General features: G+C 34.5%; 1 protein-coding gene across 3 annotated transcripts in view; it reads right to left on the reverse strand.

Annotated features, from left to right (window-relative positions):
• Positions 1 to 23,798, reverse strand: part of FSTL5 (follistatin like 5) — a 377,325-nt gene that overhangs the window by 222,494 nt on the left and 131,033 nt on the right. For all 3 annotated transcript variants that reach the window (XM_059470972.1, XM_059470973.1, XM_059470970.1), the window contains one exon: positions 5,896 to 5,929. In XM_059470972.1, the coding sequence (XP_059326955.1) occupies positions 5,896 to 5,929 (34 nt within the window). The remainder of the gene's footprint in view (positions 1 to 5,895; positions 5,930 to 23,798) is intronic.

Below are 23,798 nucleotides of genomic sequence, written 5' to 3' on the forward strand. Positions count from 1 at the left end.
CAATTTTTCACTAGTATGGAATGTAGGTCTAGAATTCATCTTAAGTAAATGCTGCAATTTTGTAAAATATTTGCACCATGTTGTATTCACTTGTTATTACTTTAGCCTTTTTAATTAATTTCTTGACAAAGATAAAGTGTGTTTACCTCAAGATAACAACTGGTGAGGCCATATTTGTGCAGTTTACACTGTTTATGTCCGTGGCATTACACTGGTAGCAAGTCTGACTAGGTTAATATACAAATACTGTGCTGTATTGAGAGATAGATCTCAAAATTGGATTGCAGCATTGCCCAATAATGCTTTGCTTATAAGAAATAAGAAAACATTGTCATAAATCTGTATATACAGTAGAGACCTTGCTCTGGGTGTGTACTTTCTGTGTCAGGTAATCACACTTTTACCAAAGATACCACCTAGAACTGATATCTGACACTGATTCACACACTTTACTTTCTAAAAATGAGCTTCAAGTATGCTGAAAAATAAACTCTAAGATTAACTGTTACACTAAAATTATTTTCACACATGCATAAATTTGTTTATTTTAAATGCATTTCATAATCTGAATTGATTCAGACCTTACCATTGTAATTTCTATAACTGTTAATCATGGAAAAGCCATTCCAATACAATAATAAAGAAAGAATACTCCAAAGCATTCAGTTTATAAAACTATGTCTGTAGAAGTTTTGTAAGAAAGGGAAAAGAGAATCATTCAGGTGCAGAACAGAAATCCATTTCTTATGACAATTCTTAAGTAACAAAGAGATTTGAGTTTCAGTTGACCAGGCCTTGGAGGAGAACAAAGAGGATAAAAGGGGATAGGATTTGGCACACTTAATTCAAAAATCCCATACAACTCTTCAAAGTTTATTCACTCAGGTAAATTAGAACATACTGACAAAGAAAAGAACTTCAGAACAAAAACTGTAGGTCAGATTGGACAAACATTTACCAACCTTTTGCTGCTACACATATTCTCTAAAATAGTATATTTTTTTCTGAAATGTACTGATCTAGTATAGAAGCTACCAGAGCATAACAAACCAAAACATTAGTCAGTTCAGTCCAGGAGGATTGCATTTCAAATTCTAACCACACAGAATTAATAGGGGTCTGTTGAAAAACAAATTAAGAATAATTTGTTCAATTATTTTAATATAATAATTATATTATCATTATAACATACATTATTGCATACAATATTATGGTATAATATTTATACTTCTTATAATATTAATATATTATTTTAATTATTATAATATTTTTAATAATGCTTGAGTAGAAAAACTGAATCACTGGATACATTACAGAATGTAATGAACTGTATTTTTTGCCACAGTTAATGGTTTTAACATGACAAAGGATGCTGGTATCATGTATTCTGCATCAGAACATGCACAGCTTTGTCCATTACCAAAAGTAATAACATACAGACATATTGCAGAATAGATCTAACAGTTTGTTCACCCACTGGCATTTGAGAGTATCTCCAGACACTATTTCACTTTTACAAGTTATTATTCAAATAAGGCCTTACTGATTTTGTCCCTCAAGTACCCTAAATTTTAAAATTTCCTAAGCTTTTTTCCATTTCTTCATGTCTTACATTCATGAGTGCATAGAAAAAGATTACACCAATCTGGGATTTCAAAAAAGACCAGGAATGTTGTGAAGGTATGATAAACAATTTAAAGAGGAAAAAGCAAGTAAGATATGCAGGTGATGCCTATATGATTTCTCCTCTAATTTTGGTAGCTAAAGATTAAAAAAGGAACAGATGTTTGTTAATGATATCAGACGAGTCAGGCAATATGTTCATAATCATAGATAATTATGTTTTTGAAACTAATCTGTGAGTCAATAATGGTTTTACATTCAGATTATTAAGGTAAGCACAAAGTGAGAAGTGTTGAGTACATTTAGAAACTCAAGTTGTAATTAAAATTATGTCTGTCAAAATTCTCTAAATGGTTGAATTTTGAATGTTAGTGATGTTCAAAGCTCATATCAATAGTAGCTAGCAAACATTTTAAAACATCCTATACAGCTGGTATGCTACACGACAGGTGCTCTTAACTAAAGTAAAAAATTCTTCAAATTAATATCATTAAAATTATTTGCATGCACACTTTGAAAATGTTATGAAAAGTGCATATTTTTCAAATCTTAGGTGGAGCACTTTTTCTATCTTTCAAAAGATAGAAAAGTTCTTTAAGTTGCTAGAAGTATTAGGCAAAGTTATATTATTGTATCATTGCTCAGTATCAACACAACTGCCTTACTCTTGGCCTAAATTCAGACATTTTTCTGATTTTGCTTGTGGCTTTTTAGAAAGTTATTACACATTGTTTCTCTATACTGAAACCAATTTTTTAATTCTCAAAAAAAAATTCAATATTTGAATATTAGTAATTAAAACTATTACTAAGCTTAGGGACTGATCTGAAACGCTATCAGTTAGCTGAAATATTTTTGTAGCTCATCATTTCCTGTGTTCCAGTGTTTTTTCTGTGAAAAGGAATTGAGATGCCTTTAAGATTTGGCAAATAGTTAAAATGGGTCAACCTTCTGGTACTTCAGAAGTAAAATTTTTTCAGAATTATATTGTCAGAAACTATTTCTACTTTAAAGTTTATAACATTATTTATTAAAAGCACATTAGTGTCTTCAAAGTCAAACATAGGTGGGAAGAAAATTCTGCACATTGCTTAAATGTAACACAATTTCTGATGTTTCCAAATGACCACAAAAACTTTCCATTTTATCTTCCACTACAGGTTTGGAAACAAAACATTCTTTTGTCTGAAGGAGTTAACACTGGAAAACAAAGGTAAGGAAGGTCAAATGGAACTTCAAGCTAGCAATTAAAAGTTAGCAAGGTTTGGTTGGTAATTGCCTTGTTATTTCTTTCACATTACAGAAGTGTTATAAAACTAATTTCATTTGTATTTTGCCCTGGTGATAATCATTTTCACATACAAAAAATTCTTGGAAGCATAAGGAAGTTTGCCAACATCCATTAAAACTGTAAAATGTTAACAAATACTAGTATTTTACATAAAAGTAGTGTTGCTTTTCTCAAGCAGCGTACAAAAAAATCTGTTACCTGTTAAGTAAAACAGGAAAAAGAATATCACAGATCAGAAAGAGATGGGACTAGTGTCAGAACAGGGGTGTTTGAGTATTGGCTTCTATTCTGGTGTGATTGACTTAGAGGCTGAAAACAGAAGCAACAGATGGGAAAAACAAACAGTTCAGAGATGTATCAGGAGAAAAAAAAACACTACAGAACAATAAAAACATACTTACTAAAATAGGAATCAGATATACTTTATAGGATTTTTTTATAAATTAGTTGAAATGAAAATTCATAGGTATTTATAATGTAATAAAAGATGCAGAATGCTCCTTTATACTAATATATTGATCCTGCTGAAGTCAAAAAGCATTTGACTTGACTTATGCTGCAAGATCCTCCCCTCTTAAAAATACAATCTAATGAAATTATTAATAAAAATTAGATACTGAACTACTGACTTCCATAGAAGTTATAGGGCACAACAGAGACATCAGCATTTCACTTGGTAAGGAGGAACTTGCCCTCTGAATTAAGAGGACAAGATTGCTTCTGAAAGCATCAGAACTGTTAAGAAACCACAGAAAAAGAAAACTTTTTGTCCTTTTGCCATATGAAGTGGCTGAAATATGTAGAGTGTAAGGAATATTGTTAGAAACCCATCCCAAGAAGTTGAGGAAAATTTACGTATCTCAGAAGAACATATGCAGAGCACAAAACATTTAGATACTGCATACAAACTGCAGTTACCTGTTGACAAGGCAAAAATGCTCATGCTGAAACATTTATTTAGTCCTGTTTCATCTGAACCAACCAGTATTTTAAGTAGAAAGTTATATTTCACTTGTAGCATATAAAATGTTAAAATTCTATCTTTTTGAAACTTTGCAATTACATGGATAAAGAACACATGAAAACAAATAAATTCAAAGAATATGAAAAGAGAATACCATAAAAAACCCCAATAATGAACTCACCTCAAAATAGCATTATGCAATAAAGTATATCTGTAGATACATACATGTTTCAAAGACTACTCTGTGCATAATTAGTCTTCCAGACCACTGAAATCTTCCAAGTTGAATTGTCAGTTTAGGCAGAGACAAACATATCTTGCAGGAAGTTTTGTAGGTTAAATATTTCCTTAAGTGATGTTACAGATAAAATCACATCAAATTTTGTGCAGCTCAGCACCAATATCACTGCCTAGCTGGAGAAAATGGATATCTCCCTTCAAGTTGAGTTTAATGGGCTCCTTTGGTGGAAGGTGTGGACAACACTTGGCAATCTTTTGAAAATTGTTTCCCTGGTTAGTTCACTAAAATAACTGCTAATGAATTAGATGGGCACTCCCATCCAGCTCATTACTTTGTTCCTGCTTTTACTCCTTGCTCACATACATGCCATGATGATCACCTGGCAACAGCATGGGGTGGGGTGTGTGAGAAAGACTGTTAAACATCATATATATCTGACATAAATCATAAAAATCCACAAAGAATGGCCCATTTCAGAATCCTTCAGTATTCACAAATCATTTATTCCTCTAATCTGATCTGAGTTGTCACAGTCTTTTTTATAATTTGTATTAAGTCATCAGACAAGAAAGCATTTTGAACAATATATCATGGATACACTCACTACATCTAGAGAAGATTCACCTTTATATTGTATTACCTCTGAAAAGAAAATTATAAATCACAAATGGGTGAAAATAAAGGGGATTTTTTGGTTCAGTTATTTTTCCCATGCATACCCTTCAAATGAAGGATCATAGGTCATTCAGATGATGTAAATTATGATATCATCATAAACAATCTAATTGTCCTGACACAGCTCCAATCAACCATCAGCTTTAGCTTGGCTTTAGATGTTTGTGTTTATCCTCCATGCAAGAGAAAGGAAGAAAATTGAGATGAATGAGTACTGTGATACACAAATAACTGAATTAAGAACAGCTAACTCGGGTGATATGATTACACATTGCTGCCTAAGGTAATAAAAAAGATATAGGTTGGCTTGTCACTTAATTGCCTCCTCTCTTTGCAACATTTACCTGGTGCTCTTTCTCCTATCCTCCCCTTGTATCCCTTTTAAACTATCTCATATCCTATCTCTATAAAAAACTAAAGTATCAAGCAAACAAGCTCTGCCACCACTGGCAATTTTGACTTTCATTTCTTGCTTAGTAATTTTTAATGACAAGGTTTTGATGTTCTCTCTCTTAACATACTTTGTTTTAGGAAAAAAAAAAAGGTGTGAACTCTAATTTGAGTTTTGGAAGTATTAATATTCTTGATAAAATGTTGTTTCTTTAACCTGGATATTCTATTTCAGATAGTGCTTAGCCACTGGCACAGAGTAAGGTGCGGTGAAAATACCAATTGTACACAAAGACCACCCACAATGGTTGTTTTGCAAGGCAACCTATTAAGGACATTACTAATTTGTGCAAAAATTGGAATCACACCCAGTTTCAGATTTACTGAATGGAAAGGGAGAAGCTAAATTGATGGTACTGATGTTTTATGGAAGGATAATAACCAGCCATAGTCAAGGACATGAACTTGGTGAGAAACTGTGCAGCCCATCCCATCTAGTGCAGCAACCAGTGCTGTTCATCTCAGGGTTCCAAAAATAGTACCTAATACATTTACTTTCTTAATTTCAATCCCTTTCCTAAAAATATATTTGTCATTTCAAATACTAGAATACTTGGCAAACAATCCATCTAGATGTTTTTTACCAAAAATGAATGCTACATTTGTGATAATTATGAGAATGTCCACATTTTGAAAACAATTGGCACTTACCTTTATTTCTTGAGCTTTCATGATTCTTTTCCTGCTGCAATTAAGAGCAGAAAAATGTATTAATTTCAGAACTATTTATCACAAAATCATAAACAGACATGACTCAAATGAGACAGTGTAATTCCTCCTCCATCCTGCTCCAAAGTAAAATCAACTACACTTAGCCTGATGCCTAAAGAGTCCTATATAACCCATTTTTAAACTAGTGTTTTTCACTTTCTTTTTTTCCCCTCCCAAAATGACAGGGATTAAGGGCTGGAGCACATAACCCAATGGGGGCCATGCAGTCTCTGTCACTTGACCTCTGTCCTGGGAGATGCTCATAATTCAACTGCACAAGTCCCTGAAAAACTGGGATTTGTCCCATGTTTGGGTACTGCAATTCTTCAAATATTTGCTGCTATATAAATTTATTCCAGTAAAAATAGCATTAGGAATAGGCTAAATGCAAAACACTTCAAAATTTTTAAGCATTTTAGCTTTTGATAACAAAGAGAGTGTGCTGATTACCCTTTAGAACTAATTGCACTGGTTTATTTTACCTATAAACACCAAGGATTGTTATTACTGTGCTCATAACAAGTTCATTTAGCATCCAGACTGTATTTAGAAATCTATAGAAAGAAGTTAATACTTCTACACCAATACACATGTCCTTTAACATCATTTCTGTTAATATTTTCTAATTCACAGGGACATGGAAATGTTTAGTTAATGTTAAGCATAAGGCCATCTTATCCTCAAACAAGTAAAACATATTGTTCCAACATTTTTAATTTTGTGAAATAATAACTAATATGGCTAGAGATGCAGTATTTTTGTTGCTCCCTGCAAACCAATCTTACAAATCCAAGTCAATTATTATTTTCTTGTTTCTTTTCAAACAAATAAGTATGTCAAAACTTGTACGTATTTGTAAAATATGTCTTCAAATTTCTCCATTTCCATACGTTAGAAACACTAATAAGGTGTTAAAAAAAAAAAAGGGAAAAAATTCATTATCAGGAAAATGTGATGTACTAGATATATTTTTAGTATTTCCTAAATGAAATGAATGGTATTTCCTGAAACACTGGATAGGATGTGCTGAATTTACCAGAATCAATTTTCATGCCATTCTGATTTTCATGCTCTACTAAATTTAAAGCAATAGTTTCAGTATTACTGAATTTCTTTTGCATTTTACACTACAGTCAGCATTTGGTTTAGTGGGTCTGTCAAGTACTTTCTTCGAGTCTTCTAAAGGAAAACTTGCTTGTAATTTTTATTTTATATATCCTTAGAAGTCATGCAGTGAAACTTAGCCTTTAACAGGCCAGTGTAAACTCAGAGATTCTTGTTCATAAGAAGTCTATGCTTATTACAAAATCAACCAATCACCAAAGTTTAGAGTCAAGATGTAGCCAAGTTGTGTTAGCATTTCAGATTTTATGGGCTCCACACTGTTCAGTTCCACAAAACTCACTAGTCTTTTCTCCCTTCTTTAGTTTGAAATCAGAAAAATGGAATTTTTTGCCAACAAAGCTGCAATAGATTCTAAATACTTAATCCAATAACTGATTACCAGATCAGAGCAGCCTTGCAGGAAAGCAGCATTAAAAGTCAAATATTGATATCAAAGGAGAAGAGAAACACTAATTAGGATGAGAATTACTTTTTAGGAAGAAGAGAATGCAAAAAACTTGGCAAAGTTTAGAGTAGAAACAAAAGGATTTAGATGAACTTTGAACATTAGAAAAAAATTGCAGGGATTTTTTTTATTGAACTGTGTTAAGATTTCAAGGAAAAGAGGCGTTAACTGAAAATATCTTTTCAGACCTTTTTTTCTAATATCTTTATTTCTTTAATTTCAGCTCAAGATTTTGGAACAAATTTTCATGGCTTAGCTTTCTCAAAACACTCAAATTTTAGTTCTGAGCTACCATTCAAACTAGAAAGAAAATACTTTCCTAACAGATCTAAGACCAGACTTGGTGTGATATTCCTTGGGCCAAGATGCTTGGTAGCAGCAAAGAGCACCCACATAGAAAGAAAAGTCTCCATGCCTCAAGTTATTTCAAAATTAACCAGTGATTATACTAGGTGCAACATCTCTGAACTCAAAAATAGTTTTCTGCCAAGAGAAATCTTGCTAGATAAGACTTTTCAACAGAAAACACAGAGTTAAAAAATGCAGACAAGTTTATACTGAGAGTGAATTAAATCCAGATTCCTCCTTAACATTGAGAGATAAATTATGTGAAATATTTTCTGTAGAAAATCAGTGAGAAGCAATGAATTATGCTGGTCACCCAACGTTAAAAGCACCTGTAACTTAGAAAAAATCATTTCAGATGCTCAGGAAAATAGGAACTGCTCATCCTCATGGGAAACACGCAAACAAATAAAATTTTCAGGGTCCTGGATTGTGAGAGAGGTGAAAGAACTATTGAAGCTTGCAGTATGGTTCATAATGAATAAATTGTTCATAATGACATTTATTTCCATCTGCATTTGTGCAGTGGGCTAGGATTTTAATGCTTGTTGGCCTGTAAACAACAAAATTTTACCCACGTATATTAGACAATATATGTGCCTAATATATAAATGAGCAAGCATCACAGTATTAAGTAAAACATATTTCTATTTAAACATATGTGTGGAGAACTTTATAAAAATACTATTACACACCATTCTGTTATTTTTCTCCTGTACTGGATTATGATATATAAACAAAATATTTCTACCCAACACGTTAACAATCAAAATGATATATAAATAAATTTTATATAAATACACACACAAACACACAAATATATATATGTCATCATTCATTTAATCATTCTGGATCTATCTGTCTAGAATGGTTACATGAACTACAATACCACATTGGTACCTATTGATATGAGCCATCTGTAACAGAACCAACCATTTTGCATTTTAGGATATTTTTATCTCCTTCAATATAGCAAAATACTTTTGAGTTTAACATTCTCCAAACAAATTATTCAGATAGGTTGAATGGCATTTTATGGCTCTGTGTTGCATTACAGTGTATCAGCCTGATGAAATGTATCAATGCCGAACATATTAGAACTGTAAAGAAACCTTTCCTGTGCCCAAAAGGCTGAATTTAAAGTAAACTTTTCATGGAGACAATGTCAGATTTTTTATTATGTTTGTGAACTGAAAACTATCACAGATGGTTGACCATAAAAATTACCATTCCTACAAATCCTAAGTCAGAAACTATTTCCAATATAAATCAAATGAGGCTCTGCAAATAAACTTATTTAAATATACACAAATATTTTTCCAAGGTATAAAAGCTCCTTTTCTAGTGCTATTTTTCTTTTTTGTCTTAATATACAAACACTATCAACATCTCTTAAAACGTTTTGATATCATTATTCAGAAATATCATGTTTGCTAAATAAGTTTGACATAGTACCAAGTCTTATTTAGAAGGGCTTCACATTAGCAATAAGGGGTGTAGAGAAGGATGATCAAAGGGACTCTTAATTTACTAAGAAGGTACAAAGCTATTTATAAGAAAGACCAGAGCTGATATGTAAAGGTAGATGATATTCTAGGACTAAGAAAATACACCATCCACTGAAGAAAAAGTAAAGCTCATTTCTTAGTCTCATTGAAATACACATCATGCAAATTTTGTTTGGTTTTTTTCCCTTTTTGAAAGAAAATTACTGTTTATAAACCTTGGATGTTGCACATAGAGGCATTCTGAATGCCACTTAATTCTATGTTTTTTAAAAGGCAAACTACATAACTGTATTTCATACAGAACCTCACTTATGGCTCTGCCTGAATCATCTGCTGAGGATCTGGCTACTGGTAAAGAAGAGGAGCCTTATTTTGTCTTTGGAAAACTCAGACAAAGCCTCCTTTGCTATGCTGGCTCCATTTAAAAAGTGGCTGCTGAATTAATCAAATTAATCCTAAAATAAACAAAGTACTGATTAGTATAAAGCATATGGTAGATTGTCCTTGACATGTGACAAACATTTAAAAAATTTAATAAGCATACACCATTAATTACAGAAGCTAATGAAAAAGAGTGTAAGTTACTTGCTCTTCTAACATTTTATAATGAAAAGTTACCATTAGACATATAATAAAATATAGTTGAAATGCAGAAAATAAGTTTTGTGTTCATTATCTTTATGACTAATTCTGCAGTAGGGGTACTATACAGATAATGATAACAATAGTAATAATGGAATAATTTTTATTAAAGAAAATATTTTGTTAAGAGAGGTACCAGAATAGTTATTATTGTTAAAACATGTACAAGCTATAGTAGCTGAATTAACTATATATTCACTTAAATTAATACAACAACTTTAATTACAAGAATTCTGAGTTACAAACGTACAGAAACCTTTTATTCATGAGTGAAACAGCAGCATGGTCACAGTCAGGGAGTACAAGCACACATACTTGCACAAAGCAGTCTGATAAACTATTCTCAGACCCAATTTGATCAATGACATTAGGCTGAACATTTGTGTTTCAAAGAAGTTTTATAGAATCAGACTTCAGCAGACTCTTAGCAACAGCAGTACAATTGCAATTTAAACTAGAAATGCATGCAAAGCAGAAGCAATGACATTTACATTTGTAAAGCTGTTCTGTTAAGCAGCAGTAAGCAAGGCCTTGCTTACTATGGTAGGAAAGAAAGAATGTGCAAAAAGTGAACCATTTTCCTCTTGCTCTTGTCAGAATGCTATTTACTGCAGAAAGCTTTTTAGTTTAATGTTTGCAGCAGGATTCTTGAACTGGTATTCTGCATACACAGCCCAGTCTTCTTAGAGATTGCCACCATTTACAGCAGCAAATTATGAGAAAATAATATGCCACAGGTTGTTCTTGTATTGATTAAGGCATCACATGAATATAAGATTGTGTGAAGGAAACAAGATGTGAAGCAAAGTTGCTAGGCAAAAATATGTAATATATAAAGCTGATGAAGTGCTCAGAATTAATGGTGTTCCCAGAAATATTACTAAATATTAAAGTGTAAAGAATAAGCCTTGTGGAGAAACCCTGATGAAGTCTTGAATTCATGAATCTATATGAAAGCAACGCAACAGTATCTGGGGAGCCTCAATACAAGAGTGAAATGATTGTCATTAAAACCAAAACCAAACCAAGGAAAGCCCAGCCACAGAGATGAGAAAGGTAAACTGCAAAATACACTGATTCGGTTCTTGGTTTGCTGGTTTAAGTCCCTGAGGAACATGAAGAACAATCATGGCAGACCCGGGAAGGTGAGTTTGAAGTAGGTGCTCCTCTCTGCATACACATTACAATCACTTAAAAGCAGAGAGGAGCAGAGAAGAAATAAAGGTATGAACAAGTTCAACATCATCTTGTCTATGTCTACATACTCTGAAGGAAAACTACCTCTAGACCAGGCTTCAACAAAGTGTGTGTTTTCTGTGGATGAAAAGTGGACAGAAGTTCTACACAAAGATCCACAGGTTTTTCTGTTCAGGCCTGTGTGACATAAAAGCAAATAACCTAGATGGTGGCAAGGGCATATATTAGTCCCAAAGGCAGCTTCGGATCACATAAAGCACAGCAGACAAAACTTTGCCCTCAAGGTGAAACAGCTCTGGACTAAAGTTACTGTCTAAATCCCAATGTTTCTTCAGTACCAACAGAATTGAAGCATCTTCCTGCTAATGACACAGTAACGCTGTTTATATCAAATGTATACACCGTGTACTGCACTCTACGAAACAACATTTCTTGTTTAAAATAGGCAGAGTCAGTCAGATTAGTACATATTCAAAGAAACAATTCCTTCTGGTAGGATTGCTCCCAATCCATACAGACACATTTCCAAAACAATGCTAGTGTAAAAAGACTTGCCTGTAGCAGGCTGCAGGTAGCTCCCAAGACAAATAAACCCCCTATAGGACCTATAAGCCCTAATTACTCTTGTCTTGAAAGGCAGCTGAGTAGTAGTTTAGGGTTTTAATTTCAAGGATTCCTATTTCAATAAATCGTTGGGGTTTAGTAGCACTGCAAAATTATCTTTTTTGTTGTTGTTGGGGTTTTTTTTTGTTTTTTATTGGGTTTTTTTTGGTTTTTTGATTCCAATGTAATACGCTGTCCATGAGGAATCCTAATGATCCCACAGGCCCAATGAAACTGTAGTAAAAGGCCAAATATATATTCCTTCATTTTACTGAAGCAGAGAAAGTCCTGTTTTCCAAATCATATAATTTTTCCACAATATAAAAAAAAATCTAATAAAATAAAAAATCTACATGCTGACTTTAAGGATTAATTCTTCCATTTGCTGTTACCCTTCTATACCTCATTATCATCAATTGGCCTAGAACTGGTCACAGTTCTGAGCTGAACTCTGGGAAAAAAACCCCAACAGAACATGCACAGAAGGTTACTCTGCACAGATCTTTCAGGCAGGTCACTCTCACAGAAATACAGTGGAACTATACCTTCTTTAATATGATGTCTTCATACTTTGTTCTTTGATGATAGACCAAATACATTCAAAATTTATAAGCAGTTTCACAGCACATGATAGGAAAACATTCTACCAATTTTGTACTGCTGTGCAGCGTTGCTGTTTTTATAATTCTTTAAGCATTAAGATGCTTAATGCATGGTTTAAGCAGCAGAAGTGGTGTATACTTTTGCATTAAAACATGTACTACTATGAGCAAAACCACTTTTATACCGAAGATTTTTCAAGCCAATTTATGTAGCTAAATCCAGGCTACAGCTCTCCTTAGCTAAGTTGGAGGAGCTACGTGAATAAAGACTTTACAGAAGTAATTACTGCTATTTGTGCATATTTCGCATTAAGCTTTATATGCTCAGACACTCAGTGTAGTATTGCTTCCCCATCCATAGACAGCATAAGATGTACTTTCTTCAAGCCCACCAAGACAGTCAGTGAGGTGCTGCAGATGGATATACTGATATCATAGAGCTCAGAATCATATTCAGTGGATATATATTTATTTTGCAATTATCTGAGACCAATTTAGATTTGAATAGGCAAAGAAGGGGGAAAGAGATCTCCAAGAAGCAACACTTTAGCATAGTGAATTATTCCTGGAAATTCTAGGATACAGTATTTAATGGGTATTCTATTACCTTCCCCTTTGTATGAGTTCCTAAAGCTCCAGGTACACTCACAATTACTGAACAGTAGTATATTTCCTGACAATATAATGCTACTTAAAAAAAAAAAAAAAAAAAAAAAAAAAAAAAAAAAAAAAAAAAAAAAAGATAAATAAAGAAAGAAAAAGCAAACTACTACAGATGGATCCTAGCCACTTCCCAATGACATTAATGGAAGCAATTTGCCTAAAATCTCAATTCATTTTTCTTTCTAAATTTCAGAGGTGGTTTTAAGTGTAATTTTCTAAAACCACATAATGTACTTTGCTTTTTATTATTCAGTCTGTCTGAGGCTCATTCAGATCTTATTTTTCCTCTTGGCAAATTTTTGTACAGATAGAAGAAAATCTACAGGAAGAATGACAATTAGGGATTATAGACATGAGAGCATAAACATCAATTACCTTCTTACAAAACAGGAATTCAAGTAATATTTAGTCTGCATTAAGACATAATTATGGGTAAAATTGTAGTCTATCTACCAGCATTGATTAAAACCAGTATACTGAGACATTGTTAGGTTACAAAGAGGTTGTTTCTACCATTCATCTTAAAAGAGAAAATAAGGTAGTGTAGCAAAGCAAAAGAGAAGTTCATGATATGAATATTAATCAATTGCAACTGCCCTTTTGTAATGTGCTCAATTCTATGTTTGAGGAATACATTCATTTAAACCAGAGTTTTGATGAAAGGTTATGTCATATTACCTACTGTGTGACATTTAGGAAACTAGAAAGTAAAATTAGGATCATATTTTCTTCTACTGAATCTTAGAAAACTCAGGATTAACTCAGTATTTGATTGGTGAATTTCAACATATTTTTCAAAATTAATTACGAAGTGCAGCTGTATACTCTGCAGATATACTAACAATTGATTACAGCTTTTCTACTGTGCAGTAGGCAATGTACTGTAAAGCTTTTAGCTCTTTTCTCTTGCCATTCATGTTGAGAACAATTAGCTAAAAAAAAACAGGTTGCAGAGAGCTGAAACAACAATCTAATAAATAGCTGAAGTTCTAATCTAATTGATATTTTATTTTTAATTACAGTTCCTTCATATATATATATATATATATATATATATATATATATATATATTAAAAAAAGACATTTATTTTTCTTCCCAGTCTTTAACTGATACACGTAAACAAAAATAAAGTAGACTCTGTTATGAATAATAAACTTTGAATAATGTCCTGAAAATATTTCCTCACACCAAACCAATGAGTTTGAATTTATTCCACCTAATGATGGAGTAGCTCCCAGGAAGCAGCCACTGGCAAAACAAGACAGATATATCCAAATGGTAATCTCTGTTCTTTACTAATTGCTAATTATAAACCACCAAAAGAAATTTTTGAAAATATGAAGGTATAGCAAATATTTGAAGATTCAGTGAGTTCTTTGAAAGGCATGCTTTACTCATGCCTCACTTAGAGTAGGAATGAAGAAACAATGAAATAAATAGGTGAGCTTTATATGGAAAGTCAGACTGACCAATGCAATGGTGTCTCAGACCTTTCTAAAAATACCACTAACTATCTGTTGCAGGTGGGATTAGTCCTTTACTGTTTTGGGGATCAGCTTATTAGGTTATTATCAGTAATACAGTAGTTATTATTAATTTCAGAATTGTAGCATCAAGTTATGTAACACCAAATAATGACACATATACCAACAAGTTGAATACATTCTATTAAGACTATGTAATATTAGTGATTTTTACTTGCATTGATGTATGACAATAATCCTCAGGTAATAGTAATAGAAAGTAATGGCATTTTCATGAAACATTAGTGAAATAGAAATTCCACTGATGCCTCAAGAGAGTGATAAGCATTACTTATCCCTAGAAAATAGACTTGAATTATAGGCTGCTTATTCCAGGTTACATAAGCAGAGTTATAATCAATACATAAAACAAATTTCAAATAATCTTTGTTTGGTTTGTTTTCATTGGAAGAAGGGGCACAGAATAAGCTTGTTAGAGTTTTATTACTTCAAATACTATTTTGTTAGAATGCATTGGGCAGGGGAATTCAATTCCACAAAGTCGTTTGATAGAACTGACAATGAACATTAAGCAGGATGCTCAGAGGACTGAAGCACCTCCCCAGTGAAGGCAGGCTGAGAGACCTGGAGTTTTTCAGCCCATAGAGAAGGCAGTGGGGTTGCAACTAGCTGATCTTTAACCATTCTATGATTCTGTGAGTAGTTTTAATGAAGTCAAATAGCAACATTTTTGTATTACTAAAGTTTGGGAGAGCTTTGTTTTGAATATTATGTTTTAGACATTGAACTTCCATGTTCTTAACAGTATAGTTCTTTAACTGTAGTTGTATCAAGGCATAACTTTAAGAAAAAATATATAATTGGACATCTTTTCACTAGGCTGTCATTAAGTCTCCATTTTCTTTGCGTCAGGCCTAAGCACAGATACCAAAACCTTAAAGGTTTTCAATTGGTGTCCTATCCTTTAGCCTCATTTTTTGAAAGGAGACTGGGGCTTTTTGATGTTGTTACTAATGCTGCTGTTTGGGTTTTAATAATAATGGAAAAAAAATCTGAAACTGAAAGACATCACATTCCTTTAGCTCATGGTTGAAGGGATTTGAATATTCTGATGGATGTAGTGCCTTGTCTGGTATGATATACCATGGAACCAGTTATCAAGAACAAATACAATGCCCTGAGCTGGACTACTCATATGATCCCATCAGCAATTATAAAAGAGAAAAAGCAACATGTCACAACAACTACTGTGATCTAGCAGTCACCTTACCCAGAGCTGAAGGCATTTAAGGTAAATAGCCTATTTCAGTAAGTTCACGAGCTAAGTGACTTTCTTACTGCTATTTTGCTTTATTAAACAATGGGGATGAAGCCACTGACTTTTCTGGTTACAAAATTCTCAAAAGAAAAGGCTGCTGAAGAGAGCCAAATCAAATATGCCTAAACCCAATACACATAAACACAGATCAATACTTCTTACTATGCCTCCTTGAAATGATATAAAATTAAAAAATTTAAACAAATCAGGATAATAAATGCTAAGAAATTGCTTAGCTATTGTGTTGGCAAATATTTGTACTGCCAAGATTACAAAAGCCATGGTTCACAGGAGGTACAGATGGGTTGTTTAACCTGATATCTTCGTAACATAAAATCAGAACAGTGGCTAATGTAAAAGAAAAAAAAAGAAAAATATATAGTACTACTTAATTAAATATGGTTTTATCTAAAAAATATCAATTTTTGCTCCCAGTGCATATCACACACTTAGTAAAACTATCACCGTTCAAAATGACAACTGAAAACTTAGAAAAAAGTAAGCAATGTAGAAGAAGTAGTTAAAAATAGTGATATATTTTGCCACTCCTAAAAGGAGGTAATTTATTCTGACCTTGTTTTTCTACTACATGTATAGGAATAAAAGTATTAAGGATGTTTTAAAATATGGACATTGAAAAGAAATATGGATGCAAAACTTAATACTTAGCGAATTTAAGAGGAGTCTAATAGTGCACAAATATTGTTATTTGATTTTATACTAAAGCCCAATGTAAGAAAGAGCTTTCATTCTTTCTTTTATTGCTGTATACCAGTGTTACACTTCCTCAGATGGGAATACATCACTGTATACTAATATTTAAAAAGGTAGTGAGTTGATCCTGGCTGGATGGCAGCACCCACCAAAGCTGTTCCACCACTCCTCTCCATAAGTGGACAGCAGGGAGAAAATATAATGAAAGGTTCATGAGTTAAGGACTGGGAGAGATCACTCACCAAATACTGGCACAGGCAAAATAGACTAGAATTAGGGATATTAACTGAATTTATTGTGAACAAAATCGGAGCAGGATAACGAGAAGCAAAATAAGACCTTAAAAACACCTTCCCCCCACTCCTTCCCGAGTTCTACCTGTTCTGCCCCAGCAGTGCAGGGAGATGGGGAGTGAGGGGTTTGGTCAGCTCATCACACATTGCTCCTGCCATTGCTCAAGGAGAGAGCCCCTTCCCCTGCTCCAGCATGGGGTTCCTCCCCTGGCAGACAGTCCTTCATGAAGTTCTCCAACCTGAATCCATCCCTTCTGCAACAGTTCCCCACATAATGCTGCTGTTGTAACACGGGTCACTCCTTCCCCAGGGTGCAGTCCTTCAGGCACAGTCTGCTCCAACACAGGCTCCCCACGGGGTCACAAGTCCCACCAGGAAACCTGCTCCAGCAGGGGCTCTCCTCTCTCCATGGGTCTGCAGGTCCCTGGATCCTTCTTTCAGGCATCACCAGCTGTGGTGTGGGTCTCCTTCATGGGCTGCAGGTGCATCTCTGCATCCCGTGCTCCTCCATGGGGGGCACAGCTGCTTTACCGTGGTTTTCACCACGGCTGCAGGAAAATCTCTGCTGGGGCACCTGGAACACCTCCTCGCTCTCCTTCTGCACAGACATTGGTGTCTGCAGAGCTGCCCCTCTCACTTACTTTCATTCTGCTCTTGGCTTAGTGCGGTTATATCTGCACAATAACTTTCCTTCCTTCTTAAATACCTTATCACAGGGGTTAGCACAGCTTCTGGTTGGCTCAGCCTTGGTCAGCAGTGAGTCCATCCTGGAACCAGCTGACACTGGCTCTGTCAGACATGAAGGAAGCCTCTGGCAGCTTCTCACAGAAGCCACTCCTGCAGCCCCCTGCTACAAAAATCAGGTCATGCTAATCCAACACAAAAACCAATGCTTGAAAGTACAAAATTATTTTAATTTAAAACCAGAATTTAAATAGATAAAGAAAAATAAAATTTTCACTTCTAGCATAAGAGGTGAAAAATAAATACAAACTAAGTTGATTATTATTTAGTTTAAAAAAAAAAATCTGGGGTACAGTGCAGTTTGTCTAAATACCAATGAAACTGTTACACACCATATTTATTACTTAATATAATTTTATATTGACCTTTGAATATTACTTGTCATATTATAAGAATTGTCTATGCTACAGGATATCACTTTCATTTTAAGAAACCAAGATAATAAAGGTTAATATAAACAATAAAAGTCTACATCTTCTAGGCAATAAATAGAGGTATTAAATCCATGGGGGAAATGATTGAGAAAAACAAGCAATGGAAAAGAATAAAACAAAGCATTCTATTTATAAAAGAATAAAACAAAGGCATTCTATTTGTCCAATAGAAAAAAAATAAAGAGATGGAATTAAATTACAAAGTAGTCTTGAAGAACTGAAAAAAAAAGAGGCAACAAGGAAGTTATGAGAAAGAGCCAGATTTCATAAACACACACTTCAAGTATCTGGTGTGTTTCATGATCTCAGAAATCCAAACTGCACAAATTTAAACAGGAACAAATCACCTCAAGTAGTATATATATTAAAAAAAAAAATTTCTCCTGACTCTGTTTTGCTATTACTGCAATTGCAGTTTGTGATTACAATTTGCCATTATAAGAGAATATGAAAAAGCATGCTAATCAAGAATCTGAAATGATAGCTGATACAGATTGTGTTTGCATTGACTTCCAAATACCAGAAAGGTAAAAAAACATTTCTTATCTATACAGAGGGTAACTGGAAATCCTCCTCCTAGGATTCAATGTGAGAAGGCCAAGCTGACTGGAGAAGATAATTACATTGCCTCCATATACCAGCATGTTATATTTCATTCTTTGTTGCTAATCTGGCATGTGAAATTAAAAAAAAAAAAAGCAATGCTAATCAAAAGGTAGATAATACATGTGAATCTCCTCACTCCTGAAAATATTTGGTTGGGAATAATCTTTTGCACAGTGGTGATGTTCAGTAAAAGGAACAAAAAAGATAGACACAGCAAAAGGTTCAGCCCAGTAGTTAAGAGGCACCTTTGCTCCCTGACTGGGCCTCATGGTTTCACTACAAGTTTATAGATAGTCATTGCTAGTAAGTATCAGCAGGCATCTTGAAAGGAGGAATCAGCCTTGCCTTAATTCCAGATTTTGACACTCCACACTCCCCAGTGACTGACTAGTTGGAAGAAGGATTATAGAAGCAACTTTTCTAAGACTTAAAAAGTGCCTTAAGCAGGTAGTGAGAGACAGCAGAAATAAAATGTTTCATTGATATTAGCTTATTAAGGAACAGTGACTGCAATGGGTTTAAAAAAAAAAATTACCCATGCCTTTTTAATGCTATTGCCCACAGGAAATACCAGATTAGATTTCAGAATCTCCTCCCTTCCCCAAAAAAAGAAAATAAAATAAAAATTAAACCAAACCCAAACAACAACAACAAAAAAAGACTTCTGGACTACACTTACAAGTGATTAAGGGGGGAAAAAAGTAAAACTGAATCTTGCTTCTTCTAATCCTGGAATTTGCATAGGACATAGATACTGGGCTCATGAAGCCTCAGAAGGAAGAAAATTCTCATGTTACTTTAGAGCTGAGAACAGCAGTGACATGACAGCAAAAGCTCTGTTCTTAGTCCTCAGGATTCACTGCTCATCTTCAATAGATTTTTTTCCCTTCTCTCTCTAGGACAGGGGATTTTACAGGATCAAATTTTATGACTTCTCAGATCCTGCAAGCAAACAGATTTTCCAGATAGACATTATGAGCTATAAATCTCAGGTTGTTTGGAGACCAGACAACACAGGGAAAGCACAGGCTATTTTTGAATCCCGGAATACTACTTTCTGCACATTTCTTTCTTGGCCATGACACCCTAAATGATAATAAAATCATTGAACACTCAGGCTGTCTATATTTTACAGGCATTTCAGTACTCCTAGTAGCGGGAGATCATTTTATAGACTTTGGGCAAAAACCTAAAAGTCATACATGGGTTTTTTCTGTGCTTATGCATTCAAATTTGCTTTTAATAACATGGGACAGAAGCTTATGTTGTTCTTTTGCTTTTTTTTTAGTTCAAAGTCCTTATTGCTTAAACACTTCTAAACTAAATCTAATTCCAATGTAACCTAAACCCCTCTAACCTGACCTAGCCCTGAGCCCTAATTTAACATGAATTGGGGTTGAACAAATGAAACAAAGAGCAGCAAATAGCAACAGTAAGTAGGGAAGGAGAGAGGGAAAAGAAAGAGAGGAAGGTTTTTTATAGGAGGTTAAAATGAATACTGTAGTCTGGAAAAATATCACAGACAAGAGTGAGGATTGCACAGCTGAGTCACTATCTCCTTGCCCTTTGGTAAAAACAAGATGAAAACAAGGCTGGAAAGAAGCCTGAATCAACAGGTCACCAGAAACCAGTGAAAGCTGGCACAGCCCCTTTGCTGTATCCTCCATACACTCCTGCTCAGCTTGACAACAGAAGCTCTTTTCTGATCCAGCATCCTGCACAGGCCAAGGCTGAGGCTGAACTCTGGCTTCCCTGGATTCTCCCGTCTCTCTGCTCCCACCCATGCTGTCAGGGCAGGGCTTGCTCTCAGTGAGGGCTTAGCTCTGACTATGGGAAACCTGATTGTCCCAACCTCCAAGTTCAGCACTGGGCCTAAGTAAAAGGAGCCCAGGGGACAAGGACTGAGTTACATCTTCACAGACTGTCCCCTGAGACCAAAACTGAACTGCTCCCCACCCATGAGGACATCATTAACAAGGAGGCACTGTCACCAGTATTATTCCCTCCTAAGCCATGTGAAACACCTGGCTTGCCAAGGAGGGTTGTGCATGCATGTGTTAGTTAGATATGCAGAGCTGGCAGGCTCTGGAGTATACATATGGATGTACAGGCTATATTCCATATTTCTTAGCGTCTGACAGAGAATCTGCAGCCAACTGTTGCCATTCTGTTGGCTGCCACCTGCCTGTTTATACCTGGAAATCTCAGAGCATACACTCTTTCACTGATGACATTGCATAAACATTGGTCTCTGTCAGAGGCATGCAAATTACAAGAAGAAAATTCATTAGGATGCTAAAAATAGTTCCTAACAATATCAGGTGGGAACCTAGGTATTAACAAATTGCTCACATTACTTCAGCAGCAATGCAAGAAGACTCCCAAATGGAAAGTACCTGACAAACTTTTCCAGTGTTTTGACAAATGAAGAACCAAGGATTACCCAGCTCAACAAGAAATTCACATGCTGTTCAGACACAGCCTAGTGCTTTTCAGCATAACCACGTAAATGTAAGTCGTGGCAGATAAACAAGGGAAGGAGACTGAAAACAACTTGGAGGAGTGCTTTGTAATAATCATTCTCAGTTCTGGTTCAAGAGAACTCATCTCTTCATGGGTTTGAATATTTCATATATGCACAATGCAGTCAAACATTTGATCTTCATTACCATTGTAACAGCCATGATAATGAACATCACTATAATTAATGGTGAATTATTATGAAGCACATAATCAAAGAACATTAGGACCTTTGGAGGTCACCCTGTCACACCTCCCTGCTCAAGCATGGTCACCCACAACAGGCTGTCCCAGACCCTGTCTGGACAGCTTTTAAATATCTGCAAAGATAAAGACTCAACAAGCTCTCTAGGCAATCTGTTCCAGTGCTAAAAGTAAAATTATGTTTTCTTATGCAGATTTTTTTTCTATTTATAAAGTTTTTTTCCATAGAAAAGCTGTTCTTATGCTTTCAGATTATCATATATACAGACTAGATTCCTACTTGTAATTTCTATGCATGAGAAGCTGAAATCATTCATAATCCCTTTTAAAACGATACAACCTTTATGATATGAATGCCTGTTTCCACCACAAACACAATCATTATTTCAAGATAATACCTAAGTACCAACAGGATTGCTTTTCCCTGCAGGTTGACATTTAAAGTTGCTCTGGTTGGACTACTGTTCAAGACAGATAAATTCCCCTTTATTAGAGCAAGAGAGATTAATCTTCTTTTTTCTTTTTTTAATCTTTGCACACATAAACTTGCATACATATTGCCTGATCAAAGCAAATATAACTGCATATATTCATTATCATCTGTTTGCAGTAAGAATTCTATCGGCATAACTTAATCTAAGCAGTTGATTTATTAAGTGTTTGATTGAAGCGGATAGTTTACCATATTATTTACATTTTGAGTATGCCTATCTGTGCCAAAGTTGGTTTTAAAAATTGACTTTAGAAAAGTTTTACATTTCTAGGGTTTTTTTAATAGAAACATATGTCCCTAATACCAAAAGCTGAACTATACTAAACCAATTTTTATCTAGACATATTGCCTAAGGAAAAACCCACCATATTTTTCAATACAAAGTTTTATATCAAGTTTTAATTATTTGTATGTTATCTGCATATGTCTAAGTGTGATTTCCCCCAATATTAAACTTTAAAAGTTTATGACAGCCTATTCCAAGAATTATAGAGAGTTATCAGTATATTAAAAGCATAATTAAGAAATAGCAACACATGAATAGTTCCACATTCATTAAGACCAGAGACCATCTAACCTAACATATAAGGCTAATTATACCCCATATTTTGTCCTTCGTTTCTTTCACAGTCTTCATGGTTTTCTACTGGGGCTTTTTGCACATGTGATTTCTCTATCACATGATTTATTCCGTGGTTTCATTACTAGTCTCTCTTTTCCTTCCAGACTTCAAAGTACTTTTCTTGTGCTATTTTATTTTAGTTTTCTTACAGCTGTCAAATGGAAATAAAGTGACGAGACAAAGTTTTAAATAATACTCAGCATAAAAATCTGTGTGCTGATACAGTTATTTATTTCCTTGACTGTGGCCTGTTTCAGTCTTACTCTGACTGAGAACATTACCTAGAGGGAGCATAATTGTATGATTTTAAGATTTTACTTTCTATCTGTCAAGAAACTTTTTGTATTTAATTTACTTAGCATATATTAATTAGCTAATAGGCAAGTATTTTACTTGTTTGAGAACTCAAGCCACCAGTTCCTCTTTGTATGTTGAGATAAAATCACATAATATTGGGTCTTTTTATCAATCTGAGAACCAAAAAGAAATATTTTTCATACTTTACAAAAAAGTACTGAGAAATAAAACTAGCAGTATCTTGAAACATTATTAGACACTAACATTTAGAATTTCTGGCTATAATTCAGACCTTTTACTTGTAGCACAAAAATTCAGAAGGGCGAAATTTTTTTCAACATCTCTGTTGGCCTGACTGTAGGTCTTAAGGTACCTCAGATGTTGCTCCCATGACTACCATGCCAAGAAAGAATTAAGTTTATCAGAACCAGCCTAACTTTAGACAGCCCATGGAAATATAACAGCCTTTTCCCTTGTTTTAAAGAACAACCACAGAAGTTTCCCTTTCAGCTACCAGTAGAAAGGCAGCTGAGAACTGTTTTGGGAGTCCCGGATTCATGACAAAGGAGCATCAGGTGGGCAAAATTTGAATGGCACTTAGTAGCTGGATACGGGAACCGTGTAACTCAAAAAACATCTGCACTTTGCCCTGGTCCAAAACTGCTAAATTCAGCAAGCCCTGGGAACATCTACCTCTTGCAAACAAGCTTCTATTCATCAGTTAACTTCAACACCACTCTTCTTTGGTGGGCAGTTTCCCTGTATGCTGCTTGGACTGGAATTCACTGAGGACTGTGACAAGTCGTTGCCTTAAGCAGATGCTGACAGTTGCTGTAAGAGAGAGCCTCTCCTGGCTCCCCCTCTGAGTTTCTGTTGATATAACTAATCTCTAGTTTTTGAAGCTAAAACAGATCTTATCTCATTCCCTTTGAAAAAGTTAATTTCTGAACATTACTCCAATAAACACAAAAAAGACAAGGCTA

Source organism: Ammospiza nelsoni, chromosome 4 (assembly GCF_027579445.1).
Source record: "Ammospiza nelsoni isolate bAmmNel1 chromosome 4, bAmmNel1.pri, whole genome shotgun sequence".
NCBI lineage: Eukaryota > Metazoa > Chordata > Aves > Passeriformes > Passerellidae > Ammospiza > Ammospiza nelsoni.